This window comes from Alligator mississippiensis, chromosome 8 (assembly GCF_030867095.1).
Source record: "Alligator mississippiensis isolate rAllMis1 chromosome 8, rAllMis1, whole genome shotgun sequence".
Lineage (NCBI taxonomy): Eukaryota > Metazoa > Chordata > Crocodylia > Alligatoridae > Alligator > Alligator mississippiensis.
In genome coordinates, this window is record NC_081831.1 from 55,065,134 (window position 1) to 55,084,365 (window position 19,232).

The following is a 19,232-nucleotide window of genomic DNA, read 5'->3' on the forward strand; positions in this document are numbered from 1 at the left end:
TTTGTTGAGATAAGAATATAAAATTGCAATATTTTTTAAATTAATTAACAACATTTTTGCCCCCCTCCAAAAAAAAATCATCAAAGACAAGCTTCTAAAGACAGCACTGAGGCCAGCTTTTTAAAAAGGAGGGTTACCAAAGTTAGATGCATAAGACCCCCTCCTCCCTTAGGCACATAAATAATTAACCTAATTTTCAGAGATGTTGAACACTCACAATTCCATTTCTTTTTACAAGTATGATTATAGGTATTTTGGTGGTGCTTAGTATTATAGTATCTGAGCTTCTCACAAATATATATAAATAAATGCTCCCCACTCCTTCCCAAGACTCAAGGATATAAATACTATTATTTACTGTGGATAAAGTCATCAAGGGGCTTGCTACACTTTTTGGGGGGAGATCCTAAAGCTCTTAACCCCTGGGTTGTCCACACATTAATACCTGAAACTAGTTGTAAACATTCATTAAGTGACTCAAAGTTATGCCACTCCAGGGCAAAATTATCTCTGATCTGTGTTACCCAGTTCATGTCACACTAAGATGCCACCATTTTAGGCTACACCTTAGTGTAAACACCCCACCCGCCTCCCCTCCCCTCCCCTCCCCTCCCCTCCCTCGCTGGTCTGGATCAGGCCAGCTGCCCTCCCATCCCAGTCTTCCTAGCACCCCAGATCCCTACCCACTGCCTCCCTTGCCATCTGCTTGAGTAGAGACGGGTTAATCTGTCTGCCCAGTCACCACTGTGGGTGCTGCTCTCTGAGCCAGAAAAACAGTGGCCCAGCAACAGCAGTGGCCAGACAGGTAGGTTAACCTATCCCTGTTTGTTCCCCTGGGACAGACAGCACAGGCAGCCACAAGCAAGTAATGCCCTGGTGGGGGGAGGGGCAGGAGGTAAGGGAGAGGGCCCCAGGGGCAGGGACAAACCCAGGGAGCAGGGGGAAAGCCTGGAATGAGAAGGATGAGAGATTATTACCTTTCAGTCCTCCCAGCCCCTGCTGGCCTGAATTGTGTCTGCTCCCAACTAGAGCTAGCACTAACATCCATCAACATTTGTGTGGCTCACAGCATAAGGTGCAACTAGGCCAGTGCCGTAGCAAGCGGGGTGGGGTGAGTGGGGCGACTGCCCTGGATGCCAAAGTAAAGGGGTGCCAACAGGCACTGCCCAGCTGGGGCGGGGTGCAGGACAGAGCTGCTAGCGGCTCGTTTGAGGGGTGCAGGGATGGGGAGAAGGCAGTTCCTGCTGCTGTGTGCACTCCCAGGCAAGCATGGGGGTGGCGTGTACCACCCAGATCTGTGTGTGGGGTGAGGGTGGGCTGCTGCTGTGTGCTTTGCCTTGCGTGCCAAACTTCCTTGCCATGGCACTGAACAAGGCCTTAAGTCAGAATGTGATATGACTAGAACACAAAGAAATGTATTACAATTGTTTATTGTTCACTATTTTAATATTCTTACCACTTATTTACACTATAAACCTGTAAGCTCAAACCCTGGTGACAGTCCAACCTGAGTCTGGAAGCTCTGCTGAACTTTGGGTTTGCAATCTACCTTGTTCCTGCTTATTTCCTAGCCCAACTGTCTATGCCATGTATTTGGAACTTGCTCCAGCACTTCTTACAGAATTCCTGTGCCTGCAACCATCCCACAGTTCCCTGTTCATAACTGCCTTCCCTTCTGCCCCCTTTCCTTTCTCTACTGCCAATACTTGGATGCAGGTACAAGAAAAATAAGTAATTCTTGAGTGATTCCTAGAACATTCAGCCCAGGGAACAGGAAGTACAGTAGGCACATCTTTGTTCTGGGCTTCAGTGTTAGATATGTGTGTGGAAGAGCAGCTCCCATGGCTTCTGCTAACTGTAGGTAACTTTCAGGGTTGATCCTAAATATTAGTATGCATATACCCTTAGGTCTACATTGTTAGCTGCAATAAGTGGGTTGGACAATGGAGAGAAACAGGGGAGATATTTGTCATGAAGCTGCAATGGAAGAGCCATTTTTATGCAAGCAAAATGCAGAACCCAGAACAATCATGCTGTGCAGAGAGCCCTTACAGAGCAGGGCTCCGTGTTGTAAGGGGTGCACACCTGTGAAGCGGCTCAAATCAGCATGCACCGGTTTCACTCTCAGATTGTCTTTGAATGTTAAATGTACCTAGCTATTTTAGATGTTACTGACAGAGAGCTTGATCCAAAAAAAAAAAAGTTCTAGGTATAACAGTGAGCTTATCGGTAGCTAACTTTTTGACGCATAAGAACTACGGGACTGTTTATGTCAGGGATCAGCAACTTTTTTGGGCAGAGTGACAAAAACACTTGCAACCTCAACTGGTAAGAAGTTGGCAGGCCAGGAGTGAATGGCAGGGAAGTCATGAGGGGCCTGATCCTTGTGTTGTGACAGTGCAGCCTTTTGCCCTTACCAGCCAATGCCTTTGCATGCCACGCTCTGGCACCTGTGCCAGGAGATACTTACCCCTGGTTTATGCATTAACATAAGAGAGTTGGTGTTTCCTGGTGCTCCCTCTCTCCATGAAAGTGAACCTGGAATTCTTTTCTGCACAGTGGGACAGCTTCAACAGTAGTAGTGGAATAAGCCACCTTAAGCCTAGGGGCCAGACCATTCTTCAGGGAGGCAGGAGGTTTAAATCCTGGCATTAAATCCTGTAGGCATGGGAAGGAATCGACTCCCACATCCTGGCTGAGCACTAAATGTAAGAGGGCTGGTATTACCCTCTGCACCCTTCTGGAAGAAGAAGGAATCCTTCTGTTTCTCTATCTTTTAAAAGTTATGGCTGTTACTATCTTTTGTGAGGAGCCTGAACCAGTAGGCACAAGGTAGCCACTTTCAGAGCACATGCATAAACTCAAGACCCTGAAGGGAGAGGAGTGTTAGAATGCTTTGTTTTTCTGGATTCAAGTTGGACTTCAGCATAAATGAGCTGTGCCAAGTGCGCAGTTCTATCAGGAGCTCTATCAGAAGCAGAACTTTAGGGATCACATCAAATAGAAAATTAAGGTCACTAAAGATGGTACCTTTATTTAGCAATGGAGACAAGGCATTTTAGGATCTTCATTTTTGGATATAGGTGCCTAAACTCCTCTAAAGCCCAGTCCTTTGTCCTTTTTTGATCTGGTCCATAGGGTTAAATACCAAACATCTTTTATTAGAATAAGCCCATGATGATTACATTTTCAAGCACAGACACTTAAGTTGTGCCTGTAATACATTTCATTCCCAGACATTCGTAAGTTCCTGTTTGTGAAACATGCACAAAATATAGCTCTTTATAGAACTATAACCTGCTTGAGTAGTTTGCTTATTTGAATGGTCTGAAGCTAATCAGCTAAGTCAGCTTTTTGGCGAGTTTAACAAAATAAATAAGTAAACAAGTTAATGCACCACACATGGGCAGCAGTCACTGAGTCCAGAATGGCATGGCCATACTTTTAAGAAGGAGAGTGTTCTCAGTATGCATCAATATAGATCCAGATTTTAAATTGAGAGTATTCTTTATTGATTATTTTGTAATTTATTATGATAGATTATTACATTATGCTAGAAACATAAATATATATTATACTAGAGTTATAAAATTACTGAAATATATTGTGCACTCACCTACATGCTCCAAGCCAAGATATCTTTGTGTTGAGACAACCATTTGCAACTGGCTTGATGCCTTTTCAAAAGAAATTCAAAAGAGGTAATGCTACTTGGGAAAACAGTGCTGTCACAAAGAGTTAAAATTACTGAGGACCAGATTCTATTTCCCCTTATGGATCCAAGTAGATCTTTACCCTGAAACTACAGATTTGTATACTTTAGAATAGTTTGGGATTCAGCATAGCTAAGGTCATCCTGTACTTCCATTCTGCACATGCTCAGCAGGCCACACTACAGCTGCATAGTTGCCTGAGGAGAAGAGCTTGGGCATATGAGTAAAGCTGGGGAATTCCTAAAACTTTAGTCGCATAAAAAGCAGAACTACCAGATAAGGAGGGTCAGAGCATGAATGGCTCGGGATACCATAAAGTATTATGTGGTTTTATGTCTATGTTGTCACTATAACATAGATATGTAGTGCTAAGTGGTATATTTACATTTCCTATGCAGAGGTAGATAATGGTGTATCTTAGGGTTATCAATTAATTACCATTAACACGCATGATTAACGTATGTTAATTGGATCTTGCATTACTTTTTTTTAACATGTACATGGTTTTGGAATTTGTGCCTGGGCTCTACTCCGCTGCCATCACTGCTGCCTCCAAGGCCACCCAGCTATGCAGTGGTGGCAGTGTAGAGGACCACAGGGCAGCCTAGGTGCAGGCTCCAGGTTGCTGCTGCAGGCAAGTGGTGGAGGGGACATGCACACAGACACAAGCATGCAACTGCAGCATGCATGTGGCCAGAAGTGCAGCCTAATGGCTTGTAGAGCAGTGCCCTGCAGGTAAGTCTGGGGTGGGTGGGGGGCAGATTGAGGCCTCCATGGTGAGGGAAGGAGTGGGGCAGGGACAGAGTCTGGGGTGAATGTGTCACCAGGGTCAGGACCGGTGCAGCTCATCCAGGGATTCAGGGTGGGATGGGTGGCTCCCTGCCACTGTGTGCATCCCCAGGGTAAGCATTGGGGTGGGCTGTACCCCCAGATGTGTGTGCAGGACACAGGAAGGTTGCCTGCTGTGGACTGGCGCTCTGTGCCCTGCTCCTGGGGAAACAGCAGCAGGGTGCAGAGCCCCAGTCCACAGTGGGCAGCCCACCAATTCCCCATTCACAAATCTGGGGGGCACATGCCCCCCATGCCTTCCCCAGGGGTGCATGCAGCAGCGGGGAACTGCACTCCTCATGCCCCTGGATGAGCTTCCCATGGCCCCACAACCCACCCCAGCCCCTGCCTCACTCTCTCCTTCACCATGGGAGCCTCAGTCTGCACCCCCGACCTCTTCCCTCTCCTCTCCACAGCAGACTTACCTGCTGAGCTCTGTCTGTCTGTGTGCTTGGTCTTCACTCCCAAACCACAGCCCCCCCAACCCTGCTGCTGCCCCTCACTCCTGACCCACAGTACCCCACATCCTGCCAGGGTGTGCAGGGACCACCCCCTTCCCTGGGTTCCAAACCCCACAAATGCCCACAGCATCCCACACCTACACAATCCCCCCCCCCACACACATACACCCCACACTACCCCAACCATACAAAGTACCTGCATAATTTTGAGGTTTGCTGCACATAATTTTGAGTTTTTAGCCGTGCAATTAAAATCATGATTAACTGTGACTAATTTTTTTAATTGCGCAACTAATTGCAATCAATTTTTAAATTCTTTGACAGTCCTAGTATATTCCTATCTTCAGATACTGGCATGTACACAGGGCACCAGAGACAATGCAGTTTGTTGTACTAATAAGAGCGAGGTTTTTCTGAATGCTTGAGATTCAAAATGTTGTCAGGAACATTCACCTTAAACTCTAGGGCTGCTTACAGATGTGAACCTCCCCCAAGCACTTTACTTTCAGCTCAGCATGCCCCACGCTAAGCACAGCACATGCCCAGGAGAGACATCATGTTGTTTGACCCGACTTGCCCGATGTCTGTATAGATCATGCATTTCAGTGGGGTTTTTGGCACGTGTATCTAATAGCTGAGCCAAGAAGCCCTGCTGAAGTGCCCAATCTCTACAGATGCTGGGGAACCAGGTCAAACTGATGCACTTCTTTTGGTAAAGCTCAGCTTTTTTCTCACCCTCCACATCTGTCAGCACCCTAAGGTGATAAACTAAATGTAGTTAAGTAAACATTAGGGAAACTCTTTTAGGCAATTGAAGATATCATAAGCAAAGAGAAATAGTAAGCCATGTCAGTTTGGAGTCAGGCAGAAGTCTACACAGGGGTGCACCTTATAGACCATGCTTGTCCAACATGCAGCCCTCCAAGCTGTTTTCTGAGGCCCAAGGTGCTGCAACGATGCTGTGATGTGATACCGCTTCCTGTGAGGTGTTTGAATATGGCTCGCCAGCCCACTGGGTGATAAAAAGTTCATGATCCGGCCCCACATTAAAAAAGTTTGGACCCCCACCCTGTATAGACTAACCGAATCAGAGATGCATGTATTTTACTACGTCAGAAGCTAAAACATTCATAGTTTCCTGTTTGGGAAACGTATACAGAATGTGTTTAATATATGCCATTTGCAGAACTACTTGGCTCACTGGAGTGGTGTGGAGCTAACCAGATAAGTCTGCTTTTGCAGTTTTTATATGCATCTCTGATTCAGTTCACCTATAAAGTACACTTTATCTTGCATTCTGCCTAAGATATCATGAGTAGCATGTTCTGAAAGCCTAGACTGTACAACATAATGTTTTTTGCAGATAGCCAGCCATGCTGTATTTCAGTGGAATGAAATGCTGCTGCTGAACTTTAAGGCACTTTACAGTTAATCTCACTAGGCTTCATTTGCTATACAAAATTTCACTCTTTGAAGCATAGCTCTGGTACTGTTTAGGTAGGACTTTGTCAAATGAAAACCCACAGAGAAAAGAGCAATGCATACCTTCAGGCAGAGCTCTTCCAAAGCATCTATATAAACATATTTAATCACTGAAAAGAACAATAATGTTAACAGAAAGATGACAGAAGGGAGTTATGAAATGTAAGATTCCAGAATCAGCATTTTTATATGATGCAATCTATGGCAATTAGCTAGACTTCCTATTTCTTCATTACTTCAGTATATCAACTTTTTACAAAAGAAAGTGTTAGTTACAAGCTGACTCATTAGACTGAGTAGAGACATAAAAAGGTCTGTGTGTTGATTTGCCAATATTTATCAGGAGTTAGCTAATAAGGACTTAACAGCAGATTCCTTCTCTGAAGCTTATCAATTCCTTAAATCTTATTTGCCAGTACTTTGACATTTAAAGCTATTCTTGGAAGGGCAAATTAGAAATCAATCAAGCGCTCAACAACCTAATATCAGTGCCGAACAAAGAAATGTTGATCACCCTTTGAGGACAAAAATGCTAAAGTGCCTTTATTTAGAGCAAAGAAAATGCAAAAATGCTAAGTTCTTAAAGATATTTCTTAATACTCTAGCATTCAACTGTTCATAGGGATCTGTGTATAAAACTATGAGAAAGTTTATGATGAGCTAAGGTTTAAGAGATAATAGAGCTAGTAATGCCAATGTTTAGCCCCTCTAATGACTGATAAAATATTCCCAGAAGCTAGATATGAAGGTGTTTCTTTTCCTTTCTAGCAACAAGATCAACATAAGTAGCTTCCAGTAAAAGCCTAAACTGAAATGTTCAGCATCCTTGAGGCTGACCACTGTGGATAACCCAGTATCTTTGCTAGTATATCTTAACAGTTTTGGGGCCTACAACCAGAAGCAGGTGGGTATGCTTGTGCTCAGGGCTATGCCGTGCTGCCGCTGCAATTTAAATGTGCTCAAAGAGACACTGGATGCATCTAACATGAGTTGCTTACTGCAGTTGCCTAATTAGCTCTGCAGTAAAGTATCACTGGTCTACACGAGTGGCACTATTAGGCTGGAGTAAACTAATTAACTCTACCATAGGATAGTACTGCCCAACACAAATACTGTTCTACAGTGGAGTTATTTACTCTGCTGCAAGGCACATTTAGATTGTGACTGGGGCTGTCTGGGGCACGAGAGTGCTACAATGCAGAGCTGCCTGCTGGCTACCCCTGTGCTCTAAGCATGCTCATGCCCCAGTCAGTCCCAGTCACAATCTCCGCAGTATGTTGAGCTGAGCAGGAGCAGCCCCAGGCTGGCAGGCTGAGCCCCCGGATCCCTTGCCAGCCAAGGCTGCTCCAACCTGGCTCAACATGCTGCAGTCCTGGGTGCACATGTAAACACTGTGCTGAGGGGCAATAAATTTTGGTGCAAGCTGCATTGGAGTTTATTGTGTTGCATTAATATTCACGTGTAAATGCACCCACAGTCAAGGTGGTTAGTGCTGTTTTAATGCTGTCAAATAAGAATACACAATGACTACTTTGGCAGACACCTTCATTATAGGGGATCATGGGCTTCTAAGCACTCCTCATTGAAGGTTTTTGCAGTTCTCCACATAATTTCATTTGGGAAGGGATTTCTAAGCTGGCACACATTTTCATACTCATGAATTAAAGACAGTAATAGCTCAGGGTAGAACTTTTTACCTTTTTACATTTACCTGTAACCATTTGTGTCAACAATTAAGGTCACTTGGACTTTTATGCCCAAACCAGAAGGGTAAGTCTGGTGGCCGGTTGGAAGATAATTATAGATGGTTTTGTGCATTACATTGAACATTGGAATGTGAGAATAAGAGCATGCTACAAATTATTTGGTACCATCTTTGGGATCCAACTGGGGGAACCCTTAGCAGGGGAGATACCAGAAAGCAGAGATATCAGAACCCCATTTTAGACCTGATCCTCCCATGGAACATTTACCTTTGTGAACACATGTTCACATGGGAATGGAGATATTATTTCCTTCCACTGCGCTGTCTTGAGGATGAAAAGGGAATTCAGAAAGGTAGTGCTGATAGTGCTCAGTTCTTGTTCTTGCCATCCAGGGTTTTTGAAAGTCATGTACCTACAGGTGAACCACGTTTAGACTCCTCTAATCTCCTAGGTCAAACTCCCCTTCTAAAATGGGAACAGGGAAGTTCGGCAGAGATACTTCCATGAGAAGGATTTCTCTTCAGAGATTGCAGATTTCCTCAGCAGTAGCAGGAACACTGGGCATTTATATGCATGTTTGCACTGCAGCACCAGGCACTTCTAAAAGCACCTAGTGCTGTGGTGCATGCAGTGGTATAAGCAGTGAAATATGCATCGGCACTGAGAAAATGGTGGCAGAGCACTTTTGAAGTAAAACACATCTAAGTGTTTTAGTTCAAAAGTGTACCACTGCCATTTTCTGCGTGCTGACATGCATTTTGCCACTTGTACAACTGCATGTGATGCAGCGCAGTGCGCATCAGCTCCAATTAATCGAGTCTGCTTCAATGCACCGGATCTCCAGTGCATCCTGGCACAAAAATGTACATGTATAAATGCCCACTGTGATAACATTGGCTTAGTCCTGTTGCTTTCCATTTCTAAGCAGAGCATACTTATTACATAGGTCATTTGAAGAGGTATTGATAATAGTTTCTGCTTGTTAGCAAAAAATCAAGATGCTTTATAACTTTCCAAAAAGGGTTTTAATTCAGTTGTTTTAACAGCTACCTCAGGTAATCATATGCCAGTTCACAACCCATTACTACTTCATTCTGTAATGAAGGTGCCACTCAAAAGCCTGTCCCTTTTCCTGGGAGTTTACTTACAAGTCTTGCCTTTTATCCCTGAAATTTCTCAGTTCCTTTCCTGTCTTGGAGGATAAGAAGCAGAATCAGCCCTCCAGAGGCATTGCTGTTTGTGAGGACTATGGACTCTGATTCCACGGTTTGCATGCAATTTGATGGCCTCCATTTGTACTAAAAGCAAAGCAAACAGGACATTAGGCCTCTTTCTTTTGGATACTGCTTGTCCTATTAAGCAACTGCCCCAACTATTTCTGTTGTAGAAGAAAGGGGACTATATCAAACCCAACTACTAGTAAATAGTTTTCCTTTGTTTTCTTCTGGTCTTTTAAAAAATAATTATTTTAAGTGTTACTTGTATCAATGGTAGGTATTCCCTGGATGGTTTGAAATATATTCAAACTGTTCTAATTAATAGTAACTCACTATAACATTTAACAGTTTTTAAACTCTCTCTCATTTTTTTCCAGAAACAAGAGTCTGGATCCTAGTCCTGAATAAATTAAGACCTGAAAGGCATTTTAGGCTGCAAAATTTTAGGAATGAATCTGAATTTGATTCTGGCATAGCAATTTGATCCTAGATGAGCATACTTTTTAGAATTCTATAGAATCTCACACACAGATAGTATCTATTTCAGTAGTATGGCATAAATACTGGGATAATTATTTTCTGAATCATGTGTAGTTTCACAATTCAATTCTCAATAGCCAGGTATAGAGTTAGTTGCAGTGCTTAAGTCACAGGCACGATTATTTTTTATTATGGGTACAATGGTTAGTCCAACTTCATGCAACCTGCTTCTGATGTAGTTTAATGTACTTTTGCTTGTTTAATCATATAGAAAGATGTTTCTTACAGATGTTGAAATTAAAATGCCCCAACTTCGTTGTGCGTCAGCACTGAGAAAAAGCTAAGCAATACTATAAAAAGGAAACTATTCAAAGATAGAAAGCCAGACGGCACTATTGTGCTTATCCGTTTCAATTGCCTGCATAACAACATAGGCATAAGCTATTAGGCTTCTTTGAATTAATTCTTGTTAAAACCAAATCATAACTTTTCAAAAAGTCCAGTAATTTTTTTCTGCATATACTAGTTACTGTAGTTTGAAGGTGCATTTTCAAAATCAGCAAATGTCTAGTACCCAAGCATTGTATTAGAGAAAAAATATCCTAGAGAAAATAAACAACTGCGTTCAAACACTTATATTTCTATAACATACAGCTGAAACATTAACATTGCCCATTTAAATTTTTCACCATTATTAACAGGCACATTGAGAGAAGCACATGATTACTAGGCATATAAGGGTACATAAGAATCAATACAGCGATTGCTAATAAAAAGCTAACATTTGCCAAGAGTTATCCACAAGGTGTTTCAGATACTGCACTGAAGTGTAATGAAATGCCAGGGTACCCAAGTGGCTCTTCCTTTTCATAGAGTTAGCACCTCTGAAAGCCCTCGGATCATCTTTGGATACAAACCACAAATGTTACTTTAATAAAATATCTATATTTAAAATCAACTGAAGAGACTTTAACCGCACTTTTATGTGCTTTTAACTAGTTAATTTTAACATGTTATATGTATATTTGTATATATGTATATTTAGTCCTCACATGCAGCACCACTGACTTATTCTATTAGGAAATCTCCTCTTTGTATTTTGAACCCATGTTGGAAATTATATCATCACGTATGTACTGAGGAGAAAGAACCTCCTCTTTCTTCAAGGCTCCCTCTATTTGGGTCATATCCTTTGTACTTCCTCCATGTTAGTTCCACAGAAGCCAGCATGTATTAGGAGTGGTGGGGGTGTTAGAGAAAAAGAGACTAAAAGAGTAATGACATTGAATTTATGTCAGGCAAAGTGTTTGCTCTTTAATCAGCCAGGCTGTGTCAGAAATTTTAATTGCTGTCTATTTTGTTTTTATTTTACTCTGTTCCTGGCGATTGGGAATCAAAACTTCTATTTACTTTTTGGAGGGTTTTTCCTTCCATGTTCTGTGGATAATGGCAATTTTTGATGACTATAGTAAGAGTCAAAGATTGCCCATGATAACAGTCTTTAACAAGGACCTGTGAAAGCAAGCGTCTTCCTTCCTTTTGGTCAGTGACCAAATTCATCACTAGTGTTAACTTGGCAGAACTGGATCTGCCATACCAGTAAGTGAATTAGAGCCATAAACCCAAATTCGACTGGCAAAAATCAGATTAGTTACATTAGATTCCACAGAGACTAAAAAGCTTTTCTGCTTCCTACTAGCTGAGAAGCAAGGCCAATGTCTTCAATGGAATCCCATTGAACATCCATCAACACTCTTTCAAAAACAGCGCAAGGGTTTTCTGTCACAGTACTAACAGCAGGATAATTTCTCTTATGAGCAAAGGGCTGAGCAGAATCCGGGCTCCACAGTGCTGTCAATTTGGGGAAGCAAAGACCAGACTGGGAACAGAATGTGAGGCCTCTGACAGTGCACAGTATAATCAAGAAGCCATGCCTAATATTTATCTCATCACTTTTTAAAGTCTCCTAAAGTTGGTATTTATCTAACAGCAGAATAATACATCTAGGCTTAAAGAGTGGAAACTGAACAATCAACTGATTCATTCAACATGATCAATGCATTGTTCAATTACCTGTTTAAATAGAGAAATGGCTTTAGCAATTTTCCAGGTTTGTGGGGAAAATTCTGTGTGTGACTAAGAATTTTTTTGTGCCCCCCCCTTGTTATTAATTTAAAAAGAAATATTTAATAGTATAAAATATCATTTTTCATTAACCTAGTAACTGTGGGTATCCATATCCAAAAAAATCTAAAAGATTTCCAAAGTCAAACAAAAAGTTTTTAATACTGTATTCTTAGCAAGAACATTTTAACAAAGAATGTGTACTTTAACTTAATATGGTACAACAGAGAAACCATACTTAAAAGTTTTCATTGTCTAACACTACTGCATATTCATTTTTTCATCTTAAAAGACCAAAAGCCAAGCTGAACTGAGCATAAAAAAGCATCAATTATAATCCTCATATTACATCAGCTATTAGGGTTTAGCTCACACTCTTTAATTGGTCATCTAATGAAAGGACAATTTTTACATCGTTTTAAAAAATGTACACACATTTCTCTTCAAAACGTAATATATATGGAGTATCAGCTTAGTAAACAAAGCTTAATTTATAAACACAATTGAAACAGCTCCATGTTGGACAGTTTCAGTGATAAACTGGACTTGTATGATGTACAGCCAGTGAGGACCTTTGTGGCTTAAAATCATTGTGCCATTGCTATACAGTAATCGCTACCTCCTTAAAAAAAATTAGTTCTTTTTTGGGGAATAATTCCTGTATGTGCTTAAAAATACTAAAACTTCTTTCTATCTTCTGGGACCTAAAAATGATCTGTTGCAACAGGCTTGGTTTGGTATGGTAAGCTTGTAAAAAGTCTCAATATTTCTTAATGACAATACGGCAGTTTTCGATGCAGCAACAGTAAATTGCTTGAAATTGTCCTTCAAGTTTCATGCTACAAATCCTTTTCTTCACACAGCACTGAAGGCATCAAAGGTTGGTAGGGACATTTTTCATGAACTATATAGTCTTCAGATAGTGATCATTATACATTTTTCAACAATAGGAGTTTCTTTCAGTACATGATGGTAGGTTTGATGTATGTTCTGTTTTCTGGAAAAAACAAAAAAACGTTAATTACAAAATGATCTATATATTTTACAATTGAACCTCTTAGGGTTGGTTTGGAGGGGTTTTTTGGGGGGGGTGGGGGGTTGAATTATCTGGTTAATTATCTGTAAAATTATCTGATCTGCAACTGACCTGTGGTATATCTATACTACCTTCATAGCTGATCCCAAAACTTGCTGAGAAATAAACCTCTGCTTGCATGCTGAAAAATGTAGTGTAATGACATTTTTGGCACATGCCCAGGGCCCCTTTTAGGCTTTCTGTCCCAGGTGTGCCTCTAAGCTTGATGCAGGGCACAACTAGTACTGCTCTAATGGTGACGGCATAACATTTTTTGGTATGTGCTGCACATAGAGTGGGAGGGCGTGGGCAGGGCTTGGTTCCAAGTGGTGGTCTTGGGATCACAATGGAGGCAATGCAGACATACGGATATACCACAGGGCAAGTGAGTGTCTTATCTGTGAAAAAGAGGCAAGCAGATACTTATAAGGAACTAGAAAATTAAAATCTCATTTATGTCAGAATTTAGTTTAGTGTCTTAACAATCTTCCATGCTAAAAGGATCTCAGGAATATAATTATGAATAAACAAATGAAACATTAAATATCTAAAATGGTTACTGCTGTGCATCACCTTGACCTATCTGGTAGTGAGTTTGACTTCTGTTAACCTTTCCAGCCTTGACTTCAGTTGTAGAATTTATCTTCTACAACTTCACCCATGATCCAACAATACTCCTTTACATATGTACACTCACTGCTCAGCTCCATATACTCAAATCTAGAGAACCCTACTAGCTGCCTCATATTTCTGAACTTTTCTGTTCAACCACCTCCCTGGTTAAAGGGTCAGTCTCCTTCCTGACTTGTTTGCTGGGGTGGCTATTAGCATCTGAGAACCATATAAATCCCCCCAAACTAGATTAATCGTCTCTAATTTTTAGCACTCAAGGTCAACTATTAAACTAAACAGACAGTATTTTTAACCCTAAACTTAGATGTTAAACCTATAGCCAAAATCTTGCATTGAGTTATATTCCATAGAGCTGTAGTACATTGCAAGGAGCGTTTGTCAGGGAAAGCATTGGTTGTGCATATTTAAAAAAGAACAAAACAATATTCCTCTTCTCCCCTCCGATTCCTGTATGACTAACCCCTTCCTAGTGCCTTAAACCGTGGTCTAGATTTTCATCTCAGCATTACACTGGTTTTATGGTCTTATAACTCCACTGAAATCTGCCACACTAGCACCTGGTGCTCATAGTGAAACTCAAATATTCATAGTGCTGCAGTTCAGAAAGAATAGAAAAGCTACATTCTCCTTCTGAATAAATTTTTTAAGATCTAGTTTCCCATTAATTCTTCTTTCTATGACCCATTTAAAAACATTTTGTTTCAGAACATAGGTCATGATGTACTGCATGGAGTATTCAGAGCAATATGGAAATAAGTGCAGCTGACTTTTGCAAAATATAGTTATTACATACCTGAAACCACTTGTAGGACAATATTTTTCATTTTTTGTGGGGGTTTTAAATAAACATTTTTTAAATCAACATGGTAACAATAGTAAATCAGTATCTCTATTCCTTAGAAAAAATGCTCTTTTAACCTGAAAAACTCTGCTTTTTAATTTTTTTTTAATTTAAGGAGGCAAATAGGAATTTATTTACATATTTAATAAAAATATAACCAGATACAAATGTGAAGTTCTTTCATATAATCAACTTTAAGCCAAAGGAACAAAAAACCTTTTAGAATGTTCATAAAAAGCCAAAGCAAATATGAATCCATATTTCTGTTCACTCTACAATGAATTAAGATTTCATACAGTTAAACCCACTAGTACTGATTTTGAAGATGGCAGCAAAATGATAATCTTAAGCAGCATTTTGTATAATGTTGACATCTATCCCATTACTGTTTTACATATGCCAATACTGAATACTCATAAGGAAAGAACCAGTATTGACCTGCTAACTGACACTGATCCTTGGAGCAATCTCAAAGTTTGCCACATTTCAATTTCAAAATGCATTTCAGCTATAATATGAGTGATTTATCATTTAGGAGTAGCTGTCAAAGTAACCTCCTAGATAAAACAAAAACATCTGGAAACATAAACAGAGGAGAGCAGTAGCTGAATTTTAATCCAAATTCGACATGCTCACTTCATTAGCAACAGGAAACAGCTAATTAGTAATTGAATGTTTCATGTTTTTAAAGAGGGCTCATACTCTCCAAACAGAGATGATTTAATATGTATTTTGGATATAAACAAGAATAAAGATCAGGAAGAGCCAGGGACAAAGCATCTCTAGAGGAATGTTTGGGAGCCTGGGAACCTCAAAAGGAGTGACAAAAATGACATTTGGGGCGCTCTGACTGAGTAAATTTATTATCTTAAGATTTATACAGGCAAATGTTAAGCTTTGGGAGTATGGAAGTAGAAATGCAAATCTTGTGGAGTCTTTTTTTTAAACAGATGCACAGTAGCTCCTCTGACCAGAGACTGGAGATTGTTTATCCCATTGTACTATTGTTCATCCTTACTAAAAGGTATTTGTATGGGCTAACTAATATATATTAATTGGCCCAATTTCCCTTGATAATCATAGAAACTCCTTCAAAAAGCCCCTGCATTGCAATCCAAAAGTCTTAACTGCTAATTATTGTGGGTTTCTTTAAGTGATTCAGTGACACGACAGCTCTAGAACTTGTATTCAGGTAACTTCTTTATTAGGCACCAGGGCCCAGAACTTGAAAGTATTTATGGATTTAACTTCCATCAGAAACAAGTAGCTTTGAGGATCTAAATCCAAAAGCCAGATTTATAAAAGTATTTAGGTGCCAATGGGATTTACAAAAGTGCCTAAGTGAGTACGACCCCCACACGAAATTACACTTAGAATATGAGTAACCTATTAATTGCACCATAAATAGTAACCCTGCCACACATTCAGGGAATTAATAGTATGACAAAATGAGAAACTAGCTACAAAATTGTTGAATGAAATAGTTGAAACATTTTGGTGATTAGTTTCCATCATGTCTTAAATTGAACTTGTGGTGGAATAACCCCTCCAGGTGACCCAATACTGGCTGCATGGCAGGGTTTGGTTGACAGCTGCATGGGGCTGCACTTCCTGGCATAGAGCCAGGAGCCCATCAGCAATGAAGCCCTGCAGTGATTTTCCCCATGCTTGGAGCAGGAAGCCAATTAACTGAGCCATGGTACCAGGTTTGGTAAGCCCTGGGTCCCCTGACTCAGTAGCGCTTGCTTTGCCCCAGTGCTCTTGAGGGAACTGCAGGGCAAAGCAAACACCCTGTTAGGTTGCTATGAACAATGAGACTTCTTCCAGTCTGGCATCTGAGTGTGCCTTCCTCCACAGCTCCTGAGGGAGCTCCAGGGCCAGATATTCAACCAGCCAGACTTGCCTGTGCTTAGCTGGGCTAATGGGTACGGGGGAGAGTTATGCTCCTCTGGGCAGGAACCTTGCTAACTCTAATTGGGCTACATGGTTCTTGTTAAAATAAAGACACGAATCCCTGATTCCAACAATTGCGTATCCTGCCATTCATATGTAGTATCAAGGATCAGATCTCATTGGGACATTATTTTAACATTTGTCAGGGGCCTTGATCACTCCAGTGAAGGCCAATGGGAATTAGCACTTAACTTAGTTTTTAAAATATCATTGGGCATCTAAATACTTCTGTATACCTGATTTAAGCTGTACATATTGAGAGAGAAAGAGCACATTCATAGTGGCTGTATAGTCAGTTTGCATTTATATATGGGGAGAAAAAGAGGTTAAGAATTTATTTTTAGCAAACACAGGGTACAAGTTACCTTGTCAAACATGTTACTTTGGGGATAACTAATAGATATGAAAATAGTCAAAAAAGGGGCTCTTACTATTAAGAAAGAGAGAGAAAGAAAGAATATCTTTGATAGGTACTTTCAACTTTTGAAAAAGCTTTGGAAAAAAAATGGTGGTCCAAAACATTTGGTTCTGAACATTTCAGGCAGTTCTCCACATTTACTTATACATATGGAAGGGAAGGAAAATGGGGAGGCTATGTGGCTTTTTATATAGGTATAAGCTCACTTCAGGTCATTAATCAACATGTAAACAAAAGGTCTAGGCATCACATAAGGCCCACTCTGAAACTTACATTATTGTTTTTGCATGTGGAAAAAGAGCTTCCATTGGTCCTCTGCACAGTGCTGAATTTCACCTTAATGAATGGCTACAACAGCACCCTAACATTACCTTTAGTGAAGGAACCCAAGATAAAAGCCACTATTGAGGACTAAATATCTTTACACAGGATAGCACTCTTCACAATAAAATCTGCTTTTTCAGGACATCTCCTATGGAAAATAGTGAAATCCAGTGATATTTAATGGTACCAGCTGCTGCTCAGTGTTGAGGGTGATGTCAGTTACCTGACTTAAAATGATTTACCTAAAGCACTTTAGCTGAGGCTCAGTTCTGTAGACATATTAAATGTTATATATGTCTTGATTTTATCTGTGATAAATGTAACATTATTTAAAAACTGAGGGTCAGCATTGTAAAGGCAAGTTATGCCTGAGGTTAATGTACTCTAGTAGAATGGCTTTAATTCTGGTCTTGAAACAGGCTTTCTGTTTAAACTTTGTCATGTAATTTTTCCAAGTGTCAATTTTCTCTGTTCAATGGGGCAGTGGCATTTAATTTGCTTCATAGGAATGTCCTGAGGCAAACTGATGCAGCACTGGTGAGGTTTCACAAGACAAACAGAGCCAAAGGTAGGAGTAGAATTCAAGACAACCTGATTTTCCATATTTGCTCATTTGACTAGATGCATGCGAGGAAGGGGGCAGGAGAGGAGTCTCGAACTTTGGCAAACTACTACCCCATGCTCCATAACAGGGGTGAGAACTCCTGTTCTAGTCTGTTAGCAAATATGCCACCTTCTGTTTTGGTGCTGTCATGTGTAGGTCTGTGGAATTTGTATTAAAAGACAATACCTCATTAATTCAGAGGTGGTATTCTCTTTATTTCCATGTTGAAGCCTAGTTACTGAATGTAAAATACTTGTGAAGGTGAATGTAAAGCTGGAGGCCCTAGAGAGCATAGCTATCTTTGTAGTTGTATTGTCAATACATGGATAGAAAGTAGTTATATACTCATGGGTTTAAGACAGCTTGGAATTTAACTCCAAACATCATAACTAAGTGTGTGTCACTGGTTATACCATTAAAATTTAGTCTGTGGCATTCAATAATGCCATATAACCCCCACATACAAGAAGATAAAGTGTTAAAAGTGTCTTTGATGCAGGTGGTAGAGAAAACACAATGAGATATGGGCAAATTCATACTGATGAGCAATATTCACTATCTCCTCTGTAGTGGACTGCAAACTACATACCCATTTTATAGCATTTTACTATATTATATAGTCAAGATTTGAATAAATCTGTGTGCAGTAAATGTATTCTTTTATTAGGTTTATCCCTTAATCAAATATTCATTTATGTAGGCTTCATTCTATTAAAAAATGAAATTATACAAAGGTGAGCAAAACTGTAGATTTACAGTAGTTTGAAGCTTAATCTCATTCTCTAGGGGCAATATTGACAATATAAAAATGGTATAAATGATATTCCCTAACACTAAAATATGCTTATGAGCCCCTTGTGCATGTTATACTGCTTTACAACCTACAGTGAAATGCATGACTAGCTTAATAAGCAAGACATTTAGAAAGGTTTTTTTTCCCCTCCACAATGTATAACATGAGTAAAGATCTCACAATTTTTCTGTGAGCCAAATTCTATGTTACTGATTGTAATTTCCCCTCAGGATGATGTTTTCTTTCCTAACAGGGTAGTTTTTTCAAGGTATACGCGTAACTCTCCTTTTCTAACCAACAACAAAGTAATTCTTCGGTGTTTTTAAAGGGCTTAATTTATATTAGTTACCATTTTCATATTCCTTCCCATTTTATCTTTACTTTTCCCCTATTGTTTTTTCTTCAGACCAGACTCTCCTGTTTTCTATCACACTCAATAATGGAAATAATGTTCTGTAAACATTTATTTAAATTTTTGAATAATATTGTTTGGCCTTGCTCATGCCTTGTTTGTCTTTGTTTTCAGTGAACAATTAAGTTTTACTGGCACAAAAGCTTGTGGAAACAAAATATGCACTGC

The 19,232-nt window shown here is 40.1% G+C and overlaps 1 protein-coding gene across 6 annotated transcripts in view; it reads right to left on the reverse strand.

The window, feature by feature from the left end:
* Positions 1-12,154: 12,154 nt before the first annotated feature.
* The window catches only part of DACH2 (dachshund family transcription factor 2), a 564,418-nt gene continuing 557,340 nt past the window's right edge, over positions 12,155-19,232 (reverse strand). For all 6 annotated transcript variants that reach the window (XM_059732736.1, XM_059732734.1, XM_059732735.1 and 3 more), the window contains one exon: positions 12,155-13,008. In XM_059732736.1, coding sequence (XP_059588719.1) covers positions 12,971-13,008 — 38 coding nt within the window. In that variant the 3' untranslated portion in view covers positions 12,155-12,970. The remainder of the gene's footprint in view (positions 13,009-19,232) is intronic.